Source organism: Canis lupus, chromosome 12 (genome assembly GCF_011100685.1).
Source record: "Canis lupus familiaris isolate Mischka breed German Shepherd chromosome 12, alternate assembly UU_Cfam_GSD_1.0, whole genome shotgun sequence".
In the NCBI taxonomy this organism is placed as follows: Eukaryota; Metazoa; Chordata; class Mammalia; order Carnivora; family Canidae; genus Canis; species Canis lupus.
Genome location: NC_049233.1, coordinates 21977165 through 21995255, shown reverse-complemented (window position 1 = coordinate 21995255; position 18091 = coordinate 21977165). Strand labels below are relative to the sequence as shown.

The following is an 18091-nucleotide window of genomic DNA, read 5'->3' as shown; positions in this document are numbered from 1 at the left end:
CCTAGTAAAGTCCTGATAGTATAGAACCCAAACTGAACAAGAAAACTGTGTGAGTTATGTGAAACACCAACTTTCTCATGTTCAAGATTACCCCAGTGGACCCCTGAATATTAGCATCCCTGAAAGCAGGCAGGGGGCCCATTTTTTTAAAGTTGTTCATTTTCTTTACATGTAAAAAAATAAATACATCAAAGGGGAACTAAAACCTGATTCGGTAATAATGTATGCATTAAATAAAACTGGTGTTGAAAAATAGTCACAATCATTCTTCTATTTACCCATGATTCTTCTTTATTTGGCTGCTAAATTTAGGGACATGTTAGTATTGCTGTCAGCTTAATAGAAGGCATTACAGGCTCTAACAGTGGTGCGAGAAGCTGTAGATAAATCTTTCCTACACTGGGTGTTAGTAGAGTACTGCGGTGTTATATGCCTGCAGGATACTTTTTTTTTCCTTCCATTTCTGCACTGCAGTTGACAAAGGGAACACTCATACTGAAAAAAATCAAACATCCAATCTAGCAAGTGATTAGCACCAGCATTCCAGAAAACTTCAGCGCAGCCTGTGTTTTCAGCTTCTGCTCCAACTTCATTGCTACAAAAAAATAAATAAATAAATAAATAGATAGATAGATAGATAGATAGATAGATAAATAAATAAATAAATAAATAAATAAATAAATAAATAAATGAAAGAAAATAGTAGTCAGGTCAATGAGATAATTAAAATTTCAGAAATACACCAAAAAATTTATACATTAGCATTCGGGCATAGTCTCATATAAAAAAGTATTTATAGTAGGACATATCTGTTTATTTTTCCCCTCAGGAGCTGTTTTCTTGTTACATAATAGCATAATAAAGACATGCAGCTATATCTTCACATCAGACTCTGATCTCTTGAGAGCTCAGCAGAGCAGCTTTGGCCTCATGCAAGTCGTTATGATGGCTTAGAGGGGCTCATGCCACCTTAAGTAGGTGCAGCATTGCCACATCCCACACATAAGCCCTCATCCGGTTAATCACTTGACTGCTTGTCCCACCCCTTCCTTGTAACACTGATGACTGCGTCATTCCCTAGAATGTAACTTCGCAAACAAGGAGGTAAAGTGGAATGGGACTGGAACATGTTCCAGCTTTTGCAAAATGCAACATTACAAAAGACAGAGACAGCAAATGGACATCCTATTGTTTTTGTCCTTGTTTCATATATTGATTAAATGGCTTTATAATGCTACTGTGTGGCACAGGAATGATTATCATAATTTCTTTATCCATCAATCTCTGCGTGTTCCTATTTGACGGGGTTAGACTCTCTGCAACAGAAGACATCAGCTTAACTGAGTGGATGGGCATTGGTAGGTTATACAAGTCAAGAAAGGAAGTTTAAAAGAAAGTATCAGAGATGAGGGCAGAAAAGAAATTTAGTTCTAAAACATCACTCTGATCAAACAATGTGATGGAATAGCAACAATGGAAGGAAATGACCATAACTTTATACTTCCAGGTGCCAATGGAGCATTCCAATATGGCAGGTGGAGAAGAAAAGAGGTCCGTTGCTCTTCTGTAAGCAAAACTCTCCCATTTTGCCCTGGGATGGATCAGAGGATGATGAAGCAAAGGGTAACTAACGCAGACAGGAAACCTGAGTATGCCATGGCCAAGCAGCTAAGCAGAATTGTGAGACATGGATACATTCTGTATCATTTAAGAGAAACTACATTTGTTAGATGAGAAGGAGGAAGTAAGGGAAAAGCTACTCAAATAAGAGGGTAGCTCCACCATTGCACTGGTATGTTCTGGCCACAGAAAACCAGCAGTCATGAAATAAGTAAGCTGCAGCCTGCATCATCTGGGATTCTCTGAAGCCTTAAAATAAAAAGAGGAAATGACTACATCGCATCTCCTCCTTTTCCTTCTAACAAATGAAAACTACCGTCTGTTTGATTTTCCTGAAAGTACCAACATTTGGTAGCTAATACTATAAGAGATTTAAAGCAATCATCATCCTTTAGCTAATGCTTATGAAGTGTTATGTATTTTATATGCTAAGCACTTGGTATGCATAAATGCAGATCTTCACCATTATCCCTTGATCTCATTTTACAGAGAATGAAATTGAGGCTCAAAAAGATTAAATATCATGCCCAAGGCCACAGCATTTGAAATTAAACCCTAGTCTGTCCAGTGTTGTCTATTTGTTTTTGTTGGTGTAGTCATTAGTTCGTCGTAGCCATATACGAAAACCCAGATTGTGTCTGGCTTGTAAATGATCAATTTTCTGTCATCAGAAGTATTTAAACAGAAGATGTGTAAAGATATAAGTGCAGACAGGATCATACATTCAGTAAAATACTGGACTAAATGTCCTCTGAATCCTTTTTCATATGTAAGATTTATAATTATATAAGTAATTAAGTCAGATTGAGGAGGAATAGGTAGTTCATCCTCTGTTGCCATGCTGGCAGTTCATCCTGAACCCACTGGCAGATCAAAGTAATGTCTGGCATCACAATTCAGCAGCTAGTTTGAAATGACACAGTATGCTGTGACAGGTAGAATCAGGATTTTCAACATTTTATGAAGTTTTTAGTTTCCTTTGCCAATCTCAGTACATAAGCCATTAAATAATGGAAAAAACAAAGGTCTAACATTTCAGAAAGATGAAGTTCATTAAAAAATACATAAATTCTTATGTTTCAGATTAGCCTGCCCCCCACCCCCAGTAGCTAAGGCTCAGGATTTTATCACACTGCCAGTTGAACAACATAATTATTTTGGATATGAGAAAATACCAATAAGAAAGAACATAAGACATTTTTAAAAATCTTAATTTTGAAGGGACTCAAATTCCAATTTTTTTTTTATTTTGGTGAAGTTTGGATAATAAGTAATGTAGTGTTGTGAAACTTTAAGCCAATGTTACAGAAAGCATTTCTTAAAAGAATGTGCTATGTAAAATTTTATTTCCATTTTATACAAAACCATTCATGTATACTTTTCTCTGCCAAATAAAAGCAAAATGGTCTACATATGTGCCTTATAAGTATGAAACCAGACTTCTTGTATCCTGCAAAAAAGCCATTTCCAGGAAATGTATTCAATATTATTGCTGCATACTTATTGTTTTCTGAAAGATTTCATATATATTTGGGACATTTACATAACTACTAACTTTGGTGTGAAAACACAAGATCTAGTAGCAGAACTCATTTTCCAGAAACCAGAAGGTATAAAATGTTCAGTAATAAAGGATCCTATACAGGTAGACCAATAGAGAGAGAATATAGGTATAATGGATACTAGAGAGCAAAATTGAACCTGGGTTCAAAACATTTAACATCTTGATGATCTGAGCTCCAAATAATTATTAGCCCTGATCTTCTTTTGTTTATCTTGAAAAATTAGCACAAGGAGGAATGTAAGTCCATCTAGTTCCTGACTTTTGCTCAGCTTTACCATGACTCACAATATAAAACCCAACAATAAACTATTGGGATGACTTTAAAGGAGAGAACTCAAACTTGTTGAACCTCCACGTCTCCTATAGTCAATTCAAATGTGTCCCTAGAAAAGAAAAATAAATCATATTTGTGCCTTTTTATTGACAACTCAGAGTAAAACTTTCATATTGCAGTTCTGTCCATTGCCAACCAGATGAAAGAACAAATGGAAATTAAAAAGAAGCTTCATTCTCCTTGTTGAAATAAGGGAAGTTGGGCACCTGTATGGTTCAGTCAGTTAAACATCCACTCTTGGTTTCCACTTAGGTCATGATCTCATGGGTCATGAGATTGAGCCTTGCATTGGCTCCATGCTCAGCAGAGAGTCTACTTGAAGATTCTCTCCTTCTGCTCCTTCCCCTTACCCACCCCCTCTAAAATAAATAAATAAATCTTTTAAAAAATATTTTTATTTATTTATTTGGGAGGGAGTGTGCACAAGAGACAAAGAATACAAATGGGGGGAGGAGCAGAGAGAGAAGCGGCTCTTCACTGGACAAGGAGCTCTATGTGGGGTTTGATTCCAGGACCCCAAGATCATGACCTGAGCCAAAGGCAGATGCTTAACCAACTGAGCCACCCAGGTGCCCCTAAATAAATCTTGAAAAAGAAGAAAGAAAGAAGAAAGAAAGAAAGAAAGAAAGAAAGAAAGAAAGAAAGAAAGAAGAAGAAGAAGAAGAAGAGAAGAAGAAGAAGAAGAAGAAAGAAGAAGAAGAAGAAGAAGAAAGAAAGAAAGAAAGAAAGAAAGAAAGAAAGAAAGAAAGAAAGAAAGAAAGAAAGAAAGAAAGAAAGAAAAGAAGGGAAGCAATTTCCCTCCCTCCTTTGTATTTACTTTTAAACACTTGTCATTGTAAATACTTTCTCCTCCCTTGGTAATGTGTATGTTCTTCTGATTATTAGACATTTTGTCAGCTTTGAGACTCAGGAATTTCTTAAGGACTTTGAGAACCATTCCTTTGAATGTAAATGTCCAAGTGAGATAGCACCCCTATTTCCTAATTTCTGAAAGAGGGTAAGAGCCTAACTTTAACTGATACTTGGCTCCAAGTTGTAAAACTAACTCCTATCATTATGATATGAAAAGTGTACTTTTGCTTTGTGTAAAGCTGATTAACACAGTTGCCCCAATTGCCAGTGAACTATGTGTAATAAAGACTACTGCCAAATCTTCTTACATGTGGATGAATTGAATTATTGCTTATCTTGAGAACCCTCTATATAATGGGTTATATCTGCTTGCTGTATGAAGAATGAGATTTCTTCCTGTCTGTGCAAACTTTGTGTGTTTGTGATGCATATCCTATTCTGGTTTAATGCTTATTTAATAACAAGGTTACAAAGTTGTTTCCTTTCTCTACTATCTTTAAGAAGATGATTTCTGGATTGGCAGAATTTTTTAATTTTTTTAAAAATTTCTCCAAAGCAGGCAAGGGGCTTACAAGCCAAGAAAGTTATCTTGATGGGGTCCAGTGCTACCAAATCTATGGTAGGAATGTCCTTCTCTTTCTCATTGCCTTGTCTACCCGAATGCCTGGGCAGGGTGGCTATCTTCCAGGTGTTCATATTATATGTGTTTATAAGACAAATTTCCTCTGGCTCTCTAGCCAGTTGTCTATGAAAGCATATGAAATTCATTTTAATCAGCAGTTAATAATATCCAGATTCTAAGTTCTTGACTGAGATTACCCTGAACTCAGCAATCCAAGATTTATCAAAGCTTGATTTTGAGAAATAATATTTATGGGAAATTTCCTCAAGGGAACAGAGTGGGCTCATTTCTCTTGATAATTTCATTTTTACCCTTTAATCAAACCAGAAAATGAGAGTGCCTTCCAGGGACAAGACACTTATATTCTCTTCCCTATGTTCTCATCTGGAGAATAAAGATAAAGGAACAAGATGTGTGTCCCCTAAGATTAGAACTTTAAACATCAATCGAGGTTCTGGAATTCAAAATAAAATGAACACAAAATGCTTACATGCACCACGGCAGCAAATCAGTCGTAGTCACCTTGCTAGCACTATTGTTATCTGGCCAACTCAAATATTTATCAAAAATCTCTAAAGAGAAGGAATGAGAAAACAGGAGAAGAATTTGCCTAGTATGTGTTTATGGGCAGCTGGTGAATCATTAGCTCTCAAGTTGTGTTAATAGCAAGTGGATCCCAAAGGTCAGAATCAACTGCATCTAATCATGTTTTTGGAAATCAATTGACCCTCAAGTTAAAATAGGGCTAGAGCTGCATGTAGCAGGCGATGTGAAGAGCAGTAGGCCTGATTCTATCTCATTCCCCAGTATGACTTTCACAATTAAGCCTGTGGAAAGAGAAGTGGGTTATAGAGTGGTTGTGGATCAAAGAGTTGCTACATTCACAAGACATGATGAATACAATCAGAAATAATTATTGCTACTAGAATTTAATTTCTTCTAAGTAATTCTACTCAGAAATCATTACTTCAGGCAGGGAGTTTGCTATAAATTAGATGGCGTTATACATACACCTACTTTGGAAATTACTGCATTGCTCTGAACCATTGACATATATGAAAGTGACCTTCTTTGAAAATTGATGAGGTCAAATAAATTATTAGGGATTTCATCTGCTTATATGAGGGTTTATCATTGAGCAAGTATTTTTTAAAGGGCTATACAAAATGCTAAATAAAATATCCTTTGGAATATAAGCCCCCCATCCAACCCCCTACACTCAGCTTGTACCAAATGCTATCCCCAGCCCAGCCTAAAGATTTTCCAAATTTGTGTGAATATCAAAGAAAACAGAAAGAAATATTAGGTTTTACTAAGAAAATGCAGTGACTCTTACATAGAACAGAGCTCTCAAAATTAACATACCAGGTTAAAGCACGTGTTAACTCTTTATGATGCTAGACAGAAATATGTGACCAATTTTTTCTTAATTCAAAGTATTCCCTGAAACAAACTTCTCTATGGGTATCCTGATTTTACTTTCAATTTTTTTTTCTGAGATTGAATAACTCATTTGCTTTCCTGGACCATCAAAAAAGGAGCTAGAATTTGAGGAGCTCAACTCTTACTTGCCCATTTGCATCACCTGGAAAGGTTTTCAAACAACCAATGCCTTTACCCGCCTCCAGAGATCTTTGATTTAATTTGCCTGGAGTGGAACCCTGCTACTGGAGCTTTTTAAAAGTCCCAGTGGATTCTAATGCTCAGCTAGAGTTCAGAGCCACTGAACTAGATTATAACTGGAAATGTTGTTTTGAGTTAGTTCTTTGAAAGTGTGAATCATATGATTTACAAAAACAAGGGACAAATCAAATTAGATAAATCTGAAGTCTGTTTGTTTTTAAAGGAATTACAGAGCAAATTTTAAAAACTAATATCTACAAATAACATGTTTGAAAATAAGAGATAGAACTCTGATAGTAAGAAAGACAAACCACTATCTTCAGGAAATGAAAGAAAACCAAGGATGGAATTCTGAAATCCAGACAAGATTCCTCCATAATTCTTTATTTGCAGTAGATATATAACCAGAGTGGGTTATTCCTCAGGCCATAGAATCACAAGAATAGAATTGTTTGGGAGCGCCTGATTATGGGTCTGCCTTAGCTCAGGTCATGATCCTAGAGTCCTGGGATCCAGCCCCGCTGAGCAGGGAGCCTGCTTCTGCCTCTCCCTCTCTCTCTGCATCCCCCTTGTGCTCTCTTTTTCTCTCTCAAATGAATAAATAAAATCTTAAAAAAAAAAAAAGAATAGAAATGTTTTATAAAAACAGATCTTTTTCTTGGTTGGTGCTTTGTAGGTAAATAAAAACAGAGGGTTTGGGGACAATATACTGGTCAATATTGCAGTGTGACCACATATCATAAGGAGTTGTAAAAAGTTGTGCCAGTATTACTTACAAGAAAAATATAGCACAATGGAAGCATAAAATGGCCTTTGGCTTAATTTTTTACATATCTTCTAATACCAGCAGTAATTCACTATCTCTCACAAATATTAAACTTCAGACTTTAGAGTTTTTTAATGTTATTTCTCACATATTCCAAACCTGAGGTTGAAATGATTTTTTGTTAATCTTATCCAGTAGCTTAATTTTAAGTTCTGTCTCTAGAATTATGATAATTGGTGCAAAAAAATGCAGCTATGACATCCAAGCTATTCTTTTTTGCAACACACTCAAAAGTTCTTAATTCAGCACTTATTATCTGAACTGGAAGGCTTTGTTATTTAAATAACCAATTGATTTTCTATTATTGTGTAGAAACACTCTTATTATTGTAGAAATAGCGTATGTGAGTTTGAGCCAAAATTATTATGTTTGAAAGAGAACATCTGATTGTTATTTCTTTTTACATTCATCTGAATTGTGTAAAATTTGGGGGCGCCTGACTGCTTTAGTGGGTAGAGTATAGGACTCGATCTCAGGGTTGTGAGTTCGAGCCCCCTGTTGGGTATAGAGATTACTTTAAAAATAAATAAAAGAGCTCAGATGACAGAAGGAATGTTTAAAACTTAGAGAGAAAATTAGCCTCTGTAGGTTACTAAAGCCAAGAACCTAATTAATCAGTGACAAGATATGCAGAGCAAGGTGTTAAGTCAATGGCTGAATAGGAAAATTACGAAAACACTCACTGAAATGTGTTAAATTTATTTAGTCATTCTATTTTTGGACATGATTGTCCAATTTTCTTTCTTTTTTTTTTTTTTTTTTTTACTATTACACAGTTTGCCACCATCACACTGGAAGGCCTAGCACATTTGATAGAGAATTAATGTCTTTAATATATAAAGGGAGTTTACAATTCAATAAGAAAAATATTACCATACCAGTAGATAAATGCATGATATATTGCATAAGCAAAATAGACGAAAATAATAGAAAAATACAGAATTTTTAAAAATGCAAATAAATATGAAAAACAATTTCCCCTTTTAAATTGTCAATATTTTAAAATATGATTTTAAAAGGAAGAAAGATTTAGGGTGCCTGAGTGGCTCAGTCCCTTAAGTATCTGCCTTTGGCTCAGGTCATGATCCCAGGGTCCAAGGATCCACCATAGTATTGGGGGGTCCCCACTCAGTGGGGAGTCTGCTTCTCTCTCTTCTTCTGACCATCCCCTGCTTGTGCTCTCTTGTTCATGCTCTCTCTCTCTTTCAAATAAATAAATAAAATCTTTAAAAAAAAAAAAGGAAGAAAGATTTAAATAGTACAACTAGAGATTTGGATAGAGAGCTGGACAGAGTATGGTAGAGTTCTTAAGAGCATAGGCTCTAGGCAGTCAGATATGGATTCAGTTCCAGATGGAGCAGACTTCCCAGCTATTTCACTTTAGGCAGTATACTGACTTCCCTTAGACTCAGTTTCCTCATCTGTAAAATGGGAATAATAGTACTTAACTTTATTTTGTGAATATGAGTAAAATAAAGCATATAAAATGCATAAAACTTCTTAACATATAGTAAGCTCTCAATAAATTGACAATTATGATAATTCTCAACACTGGCAAGAGTACATGGGGACAGCTGTAAAAACACTCCTAGTGTGAACTGCTATATTTTTTTAGGAATTCAATTCAGCTATATGTATTAAAATTTTTCCATATGTCCTTATTCATTGAACCAATAATCCTATTTAAAAATAATCAAAGATGTGCTCAGGGATATAAATCCATACCAATTCATAACACACTTTTATAATTTAGTGACTAATGTTATAGCAGAGAGCCACATGGTCTCATATAATAAAGGTTTTAAAATTTGTAGCAATAGGAACATTAGTTTATGAAAAGTGGATATATGCTCTAAATTGTAGAAAAGATGCTTTGGAAAATGTTACATCCTATTTGGAATTTTATCATTCCTACTTCTCTTTTGTATTATGCTTGTTTTTCCTAAACTTGGAGGCTGCAAAATTGACCACGCCTTTTTGCAAGGGTATCTGAAATTAAAGCATGAGCTCTCTTGCTCCCTTCTGAAAGATAAGCTCTTTAAAAATAACTTTTTTTTCCTCACATTTGCCACTTTGAGAGGATGTAGAAGAAGAAAACATTGTTCAATTATGCTTGCTCTTGATTAACAGAAAATTAAAAATTCCTGTATAGATTTTTTCTTTGCCTCTTTGGTATAGCATTTATAAAAACATGAAAAAGTTTTTAAATTTATTTTTTGTCAGCTCCAATGTGAAAGTGGCTACACATTTGTATGAAAATCAGAGGCTATGCTTCAGCTGGTATGGTTTTGCCTAAATGCCACCTGATGTAAGCAGAATTTACCAGGAGATTGGGGAACTAAGCAGACATTCTCCAGTGAGCTGAAACTGGGCCACCAGGAGATAGATACTGGGGTCTGACTCACAAGACCCACCATAAGTATTATGGGACACCCTTTGACTTTGAAGAGAACTCAACAGGGTTTCGCATATGAATACAAGGTGGAAATCGCACATGGGGTAGAAAGAGCTGGTTTGTGATCAAGTTGCTACCCACATGAGGACCTTTAGAGCCACCTTCCACATTGAGAGGCAAGAATTAACTTACTCAACCATCAGGGCTTCTGAACAACACAAAGTGAGACAGTGAGTTTTATTTTTTTTAAAAAAAGAAGATAAAAAGCATGATCTTATTAATATTTTTCTCAAAATAAGATTTATTTCTACAATCTAATAGCACATGGAAATGGATAACTATATCTCTAATTGTATCTTACATTTACCTCTTTGGAATCAAGAGTCTCATGTTCAGGGATAGCCACCATTGGATGACTCAGCTTCATAGAAAAGATGTCCAGGACATGATCAGGGGTAGAAGTGAGGAAAATAAATGTTTAGATTTTATTTCAATAAATAAACAATGGCATACGTATATTATTGCTGATCATAATAGATTCTTCCAAGTATAAATATTTGATTTGAACTGACTTGTTATTAAAAACAAGGGAAGCTATTCTTGACACAGAAAAAAAATTGGCAGTGGTGAATACTTTGAGCATAAGACCACATCTTATTTATCTTTGTGTCCCACATAAACTCTAACAGTGTTTGGCATATAGTATAGACAGTTATTGTTAATTGAATGAATGAACTGTTAAAACACACTGACAGATTTCAGAGAGAGGAGACAAAGCTATATTTAAGTCTCAAACCTCATAATAGGCCTCAAACTGAAAAGCTCCAAAGCAAAAGAAACAAATCTTGCTCAGGCCCACAGTAAATACAGATGCTCCTATAGATGGTAAATGCTTACTTGGAAAAGCATTGTGCATTATTGCAAACGTTCATAATCTTGATGTACAAGGACTTCATAAACATTGTAATCTTATAGGATATGTTGTTATAATGTAACTTACCACACAGGGACATTTTCACAGAAGAGAGATTTTTTGCTTCTCTCAGAATTTGATTATCACATGGGTCATCTGAGCATTATACATACACTTAAACTTATTAAGATAGAAGAAATATATAGATAATGCAAGAAAAAGAGAGAGGCAGCATAAGGGACCCAAGTACATGAAGAGCAAGGTAGAGCTATCATTTGTAATAAATCTGTTTGTCCCCAACCCCACCCTTCACCATCTCTCCTTGTCTCTCTGTCATTGTTCTGGGCAAATCAGAAGTATGAAAATAAATGCCCAGCTTTCACTCTCAGGAGGGTCCTGATTCGATAAGTAAATCAGTAGAAGAGCACCTACTTCCTAATCCTCCAGTAAAATTCAGCAATCGGGCCTTGGCCCCAGGACCATGCCAGCACTGGCTGCTGGGAAGACCATGGAGGTCCTGCTTCACATTTCTTCAGGCTTCCCTCCCTCTGTGCCAGCAGATTTTCAAGAATGAAGCCTGCTTTTATCTAAAGTCATAGCTTCACTAAATCCCAAACATTACACTCTGTTCCCAATTATGAAATCCTCTGGGTATCATAACATCAGGACTTGTAGCTGCCTGAGACCATTGCTTTAAATAGAAGCATGATCTGGCTCCAGAGCCAGCTAGAGATCTAAATAGCATTCCAGAAATCAGCTGCAAGTTCTTACTTTTTCTTGTTCATCAGGGTCTCCTGAGATCCCAAGCATGGCCCAGGACTGGACCCTATGTACTATTTCAAACCTTAGACCCAGGTAATTGTCCTGGAGGCAGCAAACTCTTTAGCATAAATAGGCTAAGTAGTAGGGTAATTATATAAATCATCAGAATTTGCACAATGTCAAATTATCATTCTCCTAGTCTCCTAAAATAGAATAGGATAAATATCATAAAATTTTAAAATGTTGGAACCCTTCCAATAAAATGTTCAGCTAAGATTGGAAAAGTAATTGAGCAATTATGTAATACCTATTTTTACAACCCATTCCTTCTTTCAAATATAGGTAATCTTTCATTTAAATCCACTTCATTTTAATCTTGAATTTCAAAAATTGTGTGTTAATTACCCTAATCCACAAAAGAGAACAGAAAATGACTAATCCTAATTAATTGGTAACCCCCAAATCATTTACATTTGGCTTTGGAATGCTTTCTTCTCTTTATAATTTTTTTCATAGTAGGTTTGCCTTTGTATTATCCTCAAACTTACTAAAAATGTAAAATAAAATGTGATCTTAATACCTTTGAAAGTTAATAGATTTATCCATAATAATTATATCCTCATGCGACAAATTCATCACATGCATTTGTTTAGTTTTCACAACAATCTGGTGAAGTGAGCACTAGTATTACCCTGTTTCACAAATGAGGAAACCAAAGCACAGAAAGGCAGAATGACTTATTTCAAGTCCAGGACTAGAGGCAGAGCCATGATTAGAATCTAGGATGAAAGTTCCAGGCACTGTGCTTCCAAAGCAAGGGTGAAGTAGTAATATGTCAAGAAATTACTCAGGAGACAGGATGGGGTGCAGGAGAAGGGAATGGTGTGTGCCATTTCACAAAAGAAATAGCCACATATTAAAGGCATGAGTGGCCCCATTTAGAGGTCGGAAGTATCATGAGTGCCTGGTGTAGCTATGAAAGGCCACACTGGAGACGTTTACAATGAAGCTTTTGTGTCAGATGAGGAGTCTGGCTTCACTCTCCAGGCATTGGGAAACCACCAAAGTACTTTAAGCAAGAAAAGGGGAATGTGTGATGAGATTTTCATTTCCAAAAAAAAGTCTATTTGTCTGATTTGCAAAATATGGAAGGTGGAGTTGGGGGAGCTTGGAAGATTTAAGTAATTTGAGAGAAAGAATAAAGAAGATTGGGACACCTGGGTGGCTCAGTGGTTGAGCACCTGCCTTCAGCTCAGGGTGTGATCCCAGAATCCCAGGATAGAATCCCACATTGGGCACCTGCTTCTCCCTCTGCCTGTGTCTCTGCCTCTCTCTCTGTATCTCTCATGAATTAATAGATAAAATCTTTAAAAAATAAAATAAAAAGAAGGTTTAGATTAAAGCATTGCCTTAGAGTATGGAATTGACTCAAGATTTTCCTGGTGGACACTAGAGGCCCTACTCTCTAGGATGAGCGAAGCAGCATCAGGTAGACATTTCAATATGTTACTGATTAAGGAAGACACACTGAAGCACTGGAATAAATAATGCTGATATCTCTCCTGAATGGGGAGATTTTATAGTGCATGAGGGTTAGAAATGCTTGTTGGGGGATGAGGACAATAAAACATGGTATGAAAATCTTCTCACAACCAGAATGAAGACAATGAAACTAAAACATTAAAATAAATTCTATAGGGGTGCCTGGCTGGCTCAGTGAGTAGAGCAAGCAACTCTTGATCTCAGGGTCGTGAGTTCAAGCCCTATGTTGGGCATAGAGCCTACTTTTAAAAATAAGATAAAATAAGTAAATTCTAATTAGGGGAGTGGCATGCTATCCAGAGAGTAGGTGTATACTGAAGGACAGAGTTATCCAAGCCTGTTTATTCGGTAGTAAGTGTTCTTGAAAGGGAATAACTATTATTCCTCAAAAACAAAACAAAACAAAACAAAAAAACATGGAAAGTTACTAATTTTATCATCAGAACATCATTCAGCATAGGAGAATCAGCAAAATAGAAAGCTCAGGTGAAATGAAACAAAACATACTTTTCCCTGAATGAAAACTCATGTCCCAGATATTGTATAACAGATTAATTGGACCTTCGTTCACTCACTACTGTTGGATAATCAACAAGTGATAATTTGAATAAAATGTTCAGTTGATTTTTATTATGCTCTTGATCACAGCTGCCACCAAACTAATATAAAGCCTTGTGAAGTGCTTGTTACCAGTATGGGGCTTTCTCATAAATATCTCTGCTTCTCCCAAGGTAACTCAAACTTCTTTAACAAAGACATATAAATGCCCTCAAACCAGCTGGGAAAATGAGAACCCCGATGACTAGAAAATAAGAAAATATGCAAAATGGTTAAATCATTTCAGTAAGTCTTGACTCTACATAAGAAATGGAACTCAAAGCTCTAGCTTTGGTGAAGGAGCTCTCCCTCTTCCGTGAAGAAGCACACTTTCTTGTCTGCCAGAAATTATGAAGCTGAGGAAGTGTTGCAAGAAACGTTAACATTTTAAAATTGACAAGAGTGCTACAAATGCCTTCAGAATTCAGCCCTTTGGAGGGTGTGTAGGTGGCTCAGTTGTTTAAGCATCAGCCTTAGCTTAGGTCATGATCCTAGGGTTCTGGGATCAAGCCCCACTTGGGGCTCCCCTGCTCAGTGGGGAGTCTACTTCTGCCTCTGCTCCTTGCACTATCGCCCCCCCCCCCAGCTCATGTTCTCTCTCTTTCAAATAAATAAATAAGATCTTTTTTTTTTTTTTTTAATAATTCAGTCCTTTGGGATTGCTTTTTGCTGAACCACATCTTCTCGTAAATCTTCACTCCATTTGTCTTTGGTAAACTATACCTTCTACATCTGTTTCTCCATCTAGGCTTGTGAGTCATTCAAACTACAGTACAACCTTCCTAAGAACATCTCTCAAAAATAAACGTGACAAACTGTTGTAGCACTACTGACATAAAATCATGTATTTCGTAAGTGTAACATTGCCATTAGGAGAGTATAAGCCTTTGGAAGTTGGGCAGCCCTGGTGGCTCAGCAGTTTAGTGCCACCTTCAGCCCAGGGTGTGATCCTGGAGACCCTGGATCAAGTCCCACTTTGGGGTCCCTGCAGGGAGCCTGCTTCTCCTTCTGCCTGTGTCTCTGCATCTTTCATGAATAAATAAATGAAATCTTAAAAAAAAAAAAAAGCCTTTGGAAGTCAAGTGGATTATATTTTATTCATTTTTTAGGCCTTCAGCACCTGGCATGGAACTCATTCAGCATAAAATACAACTAAATGATTACTGGGTAAATAAATGAATGAAAGAAAGAGTGAATGAGATGGCTAGAGAAAAGATTTTTTGACTTGCAAAATTAAAGTATTCTGAATTAGTGAAAAATTAGGATGTGTCATTGCATACCTAAAAATCTCCTCATTTATATGAAATTTTGCAAATGAGGGACTTTGGAACTAGAACTATTGCATACATGTGTTCTCTTTGACCCTTGCAATTCTTTTGCTGAAAAGGTATTGAATTGAGCTATCAGTGTTTGAGACTAATAACGCTCCATGCAGGTTTGTGTTCCTGGTTTCTCTTGAACTACTTAAATATCTTGCAAAACCTGGCCTGCCAACATCTAGATTTGTAGAGCATCCTGACTGTATTAGATAGAGCTGAAGGTCTTCACGTCAACACTGCTAAGAGGAGACCAAAAGTCAGAAGTCACCTGTTACCATGCTTATCCTTATATAACTGGCTCACTTCACTTGTTATGGGGATCTGCCTGGCCAAAGAAAGAATTTTAGTTTTAATCTCTCATTTACAACATATCTCAGTGCACAGGAAACACCTACAGAGTCATTATTTTTATATTCTGACACCGTTGGTCTAGAGAGGGGCCTAAGACCTGCATTTATAAGTGGCTTTCAGCTGATGCCAATGCTACCACAGGTTGAGTAGTGAGGCCACAGCCACATTTTTTTACAGATTGATGGAATTGATGATTTTCAAATATTTATCTACTCATGACTGAAATTAAGTACATTCAAAATGTCCTAATTAACCAAGTTGTATTGCAGTCATATAATTATATAACTTACCACAGTCTTTTTAATTAAGAACCTGCTAGTGTGCCAGACATGTTGCTAGATTTTAGGGATATAAAGGTGAACAAGAAGACATTGCCCCTGCCCTTGGAGAGCACAGAGTAGTGGGTGAGACAGATATTTATTACTTCATCAGGAATATATAGAAACAAACACAAAACAATGTTTTTAGGAAGTAAAGATCAGAGGTCTGTGAGGATTCAAAACATAAATCTGACCTGGTCTAGGAAGAAATCTCTTTCCAAGAGACTGAATCTAAAGGATCAGTGTCCTAGTAAGGAGAAGGGGTACGGGGAGTGAATATGGGGTTAATAGCTGAAAAGAAATTACTCACAGGCTGATGGGAAGATATGGAGAAAATTCAGAGTGCATGGGCACAGAGAGTCTGAAGAACATCAGGAATGAGGCTGAGCAGGGATTTTGCATGCCCCGACTCCACTTATGATGTAAAAGAGGAAGCCCTTCCAAATGCTTAAATGAATGAAGACTATTCAATACTGGTTTGTCTCATTTCCTGTAAAGACTTCAAACTGCTGGAGGCTAGGGCTCATCACACTCTAACACTTGTGCACCAAACACTAGCTGATCAACTTCATTGCTCAAGAGTCTATGCCTTGCACAAAACATGGCAGTGCTCCAAGTTTTCCCTTACTGAGGGCAGTTGTGCTATGAGGAAAAACCTGCTCTCAGTGGCAGGCTAAAACATGGCACTCCTACCCATGTGCCATAAAGAGTTCATCTGCATTAGCTTAAAATATTTTTTTAAATTGTAGAACATCAGTAGTTTAAATATCTATTATTAGAATTTAAGGTGCAGAATCTATTTTTGGTGATGCCCAAAAGTTTTAAAAATTTGCCCATGCCAGGAGTGGAGCGCCTGGGTGACTCAGTCACCTGAGCATCTAACTCTTGGCTTCGGCTCAGGTCCTGCTCTCCAGGGTCTTGGGATCAAGCCCTGTCTTGGGCTACACACTCAGCATGGAGTCTGCATTGAAATTCTTTCTTCCTCCCTCTTCTTTACCCTCTCCTCCTCCTCTGCTCATGCTGGCATTCTCTCTCTCTCTCTCTCTCTCTCTCTCTCTGAAATAGAGAGATAGATGATAGATAGATAGATGATAGATAGAATCTTAAAATAAAATTAAAATAAAATAAAATAAAATAAAATAAAATAAAATAAAATCTTAAAAGAATTTGCCCATGCCAGGGATGCCTGGCTGGCTCATTCAATAGAGTGTAGTAACTTTTGATCTGGGGGTTATAAGTTCAAGCTCTGAGTGTAGATATTAATTAAAGTCTTTTTGTTTGCTTATTTTCTATACCATTAACTCCCCGTGTGTGGACTTAGGGAACATCACTTTGTCTCTGGGCTTTGGTTTCCTCATATTAAAATCTGGGGCCTAACTAGATGAGTTCTAGTACCTCCTCTACTTGGATAACTTGGTAGGTCTGTGTAAGCACAACTCTGGTAACAAAAAAAAGCTCTTTGTTTTTAGAATCTTTGTTTTAGAGCCACAGTTGAGATAGAAGTTGTTGCCTCTAGCAATGATAAAAATGAACTATCCATAGAATCTTACCTGAAATCCTTAATATCACTTCTTAGCTGTGACACTTGCTTCTTGTATGAACTTCTATAAATACTATTAAGTTTCACAATATCCCTTTGTGTATCCCCTCAGTATTATATACTCAGTTGGAATTTGGCACATGTTCATTGTTTTATAAACCCAGAGAAAACTTGCTATTAAGTGCTGATCATTAATATCCTTATATTGGAGTCTAAGTACCAGTAAGTCTGATACCACTGTAATACCAGTAAGAAAACAGAAATTTTCTGCTCTGATCTTTGTAATGAGTCTTTCAAGATCTGGCTGAAAATTTCCAAAGTATACTGTTTTTTTCTTGGTCTTTTCTCTTTCATCCCAGGAGGCATGGATTTGGGACAGTTAGAATTCCTTCCTTTAAAGACCACTTTCTAAAGAGCAGCTTAATGGATTTTTTTTTCTCATCTACTCTGGGTTCAGCCTGTTTCAAAAACAAGTACCACATTCTTGTGTTTATCCACATTTTTCATCTAGAGTTGCTTCTTTCTCAACTAGAAAACCACTTCTCTGAGGGGATTAACTACACCATTCACTTTTTTGCATTGCACAGCTCCCAGGTTGTAATGAAAATGGAACAAGGTCTATATTCCAATACAATTTTTGGACTCAAGTTCCAGAAAGTGAAATTGGAATTGACAAGGAAGCATATTTGTTCTATGTCCTTCCTCTATCCTTCAAGTGCACAATTAGTTGCCTGGTACCACAGGCAAAAAACATCGCTTTCAATTTTGGTCAATATCGTACTAACACTAATACAATCATAAACTAAATGTCTCTTTCTCCACAAGAGATAATGTTGGTGGAATATTTTTCTCCCTCTCCCCCTGTTCTTTCTTTTCTATAGAATATAAAGGCTATTAGCTATTTTATCCCA

General features: G+C 36.5%; 1 protein-coding gene across 15 annotated transcripts in view; it reads right to left on the bottom strand.

The window, feature by feature from the left end:
- Positions 1-268: 268 nt before the first annotated feature.
- MLIP (muscular LMNA interacting protein) overlaps positions 269-18091 on the bottom strand; it is a 257011-nt gene continuing 239188 nt past the window's right edge. For 14 of the 15 annotated variants that reach the window (XM_038554347.1, XM_038554337.1, XM_038554338.1 and 11 more), the window contains 2 exons: positions 10204-10257; positions 269-595 (listed from right to left, as the gene is read on the bottom strand). In XM_038554347.1, coding sequence (XP_038410275.1) covers positions 590-595; positions 10204-10257 — 60 coding nt within the window. In that variant the 3' untranslated portion in view covers positions 269-589. The remainder of the gene's footprint in view (positions 596-10203; positions 10258-18091) is intronic. The other variant, XM_038554346.1, reaches the window with a different exon arrangement.